The 4761-nt window shown below is 47.3% G+C and overlaps 1 protein-coding gene across 1 annotated transcript; it reads right to left on the reverse strand.

Moving 5' to 3' along the window:
• Positions 1–3422: 3422 nt before the first annotated feature.
• LOC101287169 (60S ribosomal protein L13-like) lies at positions 3423–4091 on the reverse strand. The gene has a single exon (XM_004280180.4). It carries the CDS (start codon positions 4049–4051, stop codon positions 3437–3439), a length of 615 nt encoding a protein of 204 aa, XP_004280228.1. The 5' UTR covers positions 4052–4091; the 3' UTR covers positions 3423–3436.
• Between the last annotated feature and the right edge of the window lie 670 nt (positions 4092–4761).

Here is a 4761-nt window from a genome sequence, read left to right on the forward strand (position 1 = left end):
GAAAGGGTCGTGTATAGCTCATCAGTCAGGGAGACAGGTGAAAACCTGGACTTGTGATTGGCATCTGAAGTGGAGTGGGAACAGTCTTGTAGGACCTGTGGGATTTGATGCTATCTCCAGGCAGACAGTATCAGAACTGAGTTAAATTGTAAGACACACACAGCTGGTGTCACAGAGAATTACTTGGTGTGGGGAAAAAACCCACACACCTCTGGTATCAGAAGTGTTCTGAGTGTGGCAGTAGTGTGAGACTAAAGGAGAACACAAGAGGAAAACTGAGGGGTTTTTTTGCACAACCCCGGAAGACAGGTAATATTATTATCCCTAATTTACTGATGAGGAACACGAGACCTGGAGAAGGGCAGTAACGGGCCTCAAATTGCAGGGTAAGTAAATTGAGAAATCAGGAATCTAACCCAGACTTCATGCTTTTAATTGTTTGATCTTTCTAAATAGTAAGTAGCTCATTTCAAGCTCACGTATCATTTCGAAGCAAAATTTCTCATTTTGTTACTGAACCAAACTTGGGTCCGCTTGCCTGCACGCAGTAAAGCCAAGACACCGGTTGTGATGAAGGAAAGTGAAGTGTTTATTGCAGGACATCAAGCAAGGAGTCCAGGGCAGCTAATGCTTAAAAGACTGGCACTCCCCAGCGCTTTCAGGGAAAGGTTTTTAAAGACAAGGTGAGGGAGGCGGTTGTGAGGTGTGTGATCAGCTCGTGGATATTCTTTTGATTGGTTGGTGGTGACGTCATCGGGAGTCAACATCATCAACCTTCTGGTTCCAACCAGTCTGGGGTCTACAGGCTTGTGGGCAGCATACAGTTAATTTCTTCCACCTGGTGGGAGTTTCAGTATCTGCAAAACAGCTGAAAGGACGTGGCTCAGAAGATTACCTGTAGCCCTTGAGGAGGAACTAAAGGTCCTTGACTTTGTTTAATGGCTAAACTATTATTATTTTGTCTTGCTTGACTGTTTTTCATTCTTTCTGCATTTTCTCACTCCTCTGATTAAATTTACTCTTTGGAACTCAGGGAAGGCCTAGCAGGCTACAGTTTTTCTATAGACAAGAGGCAGGCGGAGGACATGGGGGTCAGGGGAGTCTGTTCTGGGAAGGCCCCATGGGGTCCTGCTCAGTTACAATTTTATGCCTTACATGTGCATTTTAAATTGTTTTAAGTTTTTGGAAGTTCAGTTCAGAAGATTACATGTCTATTGGGAACCGTACAATTTGAAGTTTTCTATTTTCTTGTGTATTCATTAGGGCTGCTCTGTAGCCTGGCTTTGGAAAGTTTTGCGTCTTTGGCTGCATATTGGTTTTGGGGAAACCTGGTCTCAAACACCCTCTGAGTTTGGGAGGAGGGTTTCTTTCGTTATTATTATTATTATTATTTTCCTGGCCGTGGCATGCAGCTTGTGGGATCTTAGTTCCCCGACCAGGGATCAAACCCATGCCTCCTGCACTGGAAGTGCAGAATCTTAACCATTCGACCGTCAGGGAAGTCCCTGTCATGACTATTGTTCTACTCACTTGTAGTGGGTTGAATAGTGTCACTCAAAAATTCGGGTTATGGAACCTCGGGATGTGACCTTATTTGGAAATGGGGTCTTTGCACACGTAATTAAGATAAGGCTTGAAATGAGATCATACTGGATTAGGGTGGGCCCTAAATCCAATGAGAGTGTCCTTACCAAACACAGAAAAAGACACAGAGTAACATAGGGGAGAAGGCCATGGAAAGACAGAGACAGAGATTGAAGTTAGCTGCCACGGCCACCAGCACCAGGAAGGGACAAGGAAGGATCCTCTTTCAGAGTTCTGGAGTCCAGAACTGTGAGAGAAATTAATTTTCTGTTGTTCCACGTCTCCCAGTTTGTGGTAATTTGTTACAGCAGCTTTAGGAAACTAATACACCATCCTTCAAGACCCGGCCCCAAATTGACCTCCTTTCTATGGCCTTCCCCCATCATTTAAGAAAGAAGTCTTTCTCCCTCCTCTGAACTCCAAGAATACTTGCTGTCTGTGCCATTCCTGAGGGTTCAGCTTTTTATTTTGTGTGTGTCAGCTTCTCCAGGAGGAAAGTTTCTTTTTTAATCCTTCCTTGAGTTTCTGCTTAGCTCCTAACTCAGTGATATTGGTGCAGGAAGAGTGGGGTGCGAGAGGATGGTCACGTCCCAGGTCTCCAGCGAGTCCCTGGGATGGCTGCCAGGTGAGGGTTCTTGGCTTCATACAGGAAGGGATTCAAGAGCGAGCCGAAGTAGAGTGAAAGCAGATTTATTCAAGGAGATACACACTCCATAGACAGAGTATGGGCCATCTCAGAAAGTGAGAGTGGCCCTGAGATACGGGGGTGGTTAGTTTTTATGGGCTGGGTAATTTCATAGGCTAATGAGTGGGAAGATTATTCCAACTATTTCAGGGAAGGGGTGGAGATTTCCAGGAATTGGGTCACTTTCCACTTTTTGGCCTTTTATGGTCAGCCTCAGAACTGTCATGGCGCCTGTGGGTGTGTCATTTAGCATGCTGATGTATCACAATGAGCATAAAAGAGGCTCAAGGTCTAATGGAGGTTGACTTGTCCACCATCTTGGACTGGTTGGTTCTAACCAGTTTATGTTGTGTCCTCAATGGCTCTGTCATTCTTTTAAATGTGCCCTGCCCCCTTCCTGTCTCAATATATAAAGTGTTTAATACATAATTGTTGAATATGGTTTTCCCAATTCTTTCTTTCCATTTAATGAATCCACATTTAATGAATCCACTCAACAAACATTTATTGAGTGCCTACAATGTGTCAGGCATTATTTCTTACCTTTGGGATAAATCTCTGAACCAAAAAGACAAAATTCAGTCTTAGGAAGCTTACTCTCTAATGAGAATGTAAGTTTCTGTATTGAAATTCACATGGCCTAGCTGCACATTTTAGACTAGTTTCTGTAGCTTTTCCCCTCCCTTTATTGTCCAGAGCCAGTTTCCAATGCTGGGACTATCCTGGCATCTTTTCAGATCTTCTGCTTGAGTGCCAAGGCCAGAGAGGAGGGGGGGGGAAGTGATTTGAGGGGATCTCAGTTCTCACAGAATGGTTCTCTCACATAAGCCATCCTTGTGTCCTGAACTTCTCTCTGCCCATTGAAACATGTTTGTAAACTGTGTTGGAGCCAACTTCTGGAGATTTGATTTGTAAGTCTGGATGCAAGCGGAGAGAACAGGAAGGCACATGCAAGGCTGAGCACAGTGTTAGCCAGTGTTAGCTTTGGTCTAGTCCCAGACAGGCGGCTGGTGCCACTTTTGCCAGGACCATCATCTGTCCTCCATTGCTGCCAAAATAAGGAATTCTTGCCTTTCTAAGTGGGTACAAATGTTAGGCACCAGGACCACATATATGGGATAAGTAGGGTGTTTTTTGTTTTTTAAATCACAATTTGCCAAGAGCACTTTATTTTTTCTTTTCAACATCCTGTTCTGCAGCCTCCTTGGCCCTTTTTGCTGGGATGCCAAAGAGCCAGGCAATGGCGTGGGCCATGCGGAGCCTGGCGACCACCTTGAAGTTCTTCTCCTCCTCTGTGATGACTCTGGCTTTCTCCTTCTTATAGACGTTTCGTATGGGCATGACTGGTTCCGTCAGCTGCGTGGCCAATCTGAGCTCTTCAGCAGTGCTGTCTCCCTTCTTGAGGGTCGTGGGCTTCCTGGGGAAGAGGATGAACTTGGAGCGGTACTCCTTCTGCCGCTGCACGTTGGCCGGCAGGGACTCCGTGCGCTTGTTCCGCCGCCTCGGGTCCACTGAGATGCCAATGGTCCGGGGCACCTTCTTGTGGATGCCAGCCACCCTCAGCTCCTCCAGGCTGAAGCCCCTGCTGGCGCCCACCTTGGTGTGGTACCTGACCGTGGGGCATCTCACCACCGGCTGGAGGAGGCCAGACGTGGGGCGCGGGGCGATGAGGCACGCCTTGGCCTGCCGGCCCTTGCGTCTGCGGATTTTGCCGGCCGGCTGGTTGAACCACGTGGCCCCGCGCCCCTGACGGCCCTTGTGGGAGTGGGGCTTCAGGATCATGCCATTCCAGCTGGACGCCGCGGCTGCGGCCGACTGGCCTCCTCCGAGTGCAAAGACAGGGTGTTGGGTTTTTTTTTAATAAATTTATTTATTTTATTTTTGGCTGCATTGGGTCTTTGTTCCTGCGAGCGGGCTTTCTCTAGGTGGGGGGAGCAGGGGCTACTCTTCATTGCGGTGCGTGGGTTTCTCATTGCAGTGGCTTCTCTTGTTGCGGAGCACGGGCTCTAGGGCGCACAGGCTTCAGTAGTTGTGGCACACGGGCTCAGTAATTGTGGCTCGCAGGCTCTACAGCGCTGGCTCAGTAGTGGTGGCGCATGGGCTTAGTTGCTCCGCGGCATGTGGGATCTTCCCGGGCCAGGGCTCGAACCCGTGTCCCCAGCATTGGCAGGTTGATTCTTAACCACTGCACCACCAAGGAAGTCCCAGGCAGGGTGTATTTTTTTATAGGAAAAATACGTGGAACAAACAATGGTGATTGTTCTCTAGTCTCATTTTGATGTTTCGCTCTGAGTAAATTCTGACTCATATGAGAGCCAGTCTCTCTGTAGCTAATTTGAAGGATGGGGATTGGTGATTGTAGAGCGATAACAGCATGTCAATCAACCTGTCCAACAGTCAAATACATGTTTAAAGAGTAATATTTAGTTATTTGAGAATGTGGTGAAATAGCACTCGGAAACTGTTATTGGGAGGAAGTAAGGTAAATTAAT

The sequence above is a fragment of the Orcinus orca genome, chromosome 4, assembly GCF_937001465.1.
Source record: "Orcinus orca chromosome 4, mOrcOrc1.1, whole genome shotgun sequence".
NCBI classification, from domain to species: Eukaryota; Metazoa; Chordata; class Mammalia; order Artiodactyla; family Delphinidae; genus Orcinus; species Orcinus orca.

Excerpts from the sequence above, each read along its gene's own strand:
- LOC101287169 (XM_004280180.4), bottom strand. The coding sequence starts at position 4,051 with ATGATCCTGAAGCCCCACTCCCACAAGGGCCGTCAGGGGCGCGGGGCC.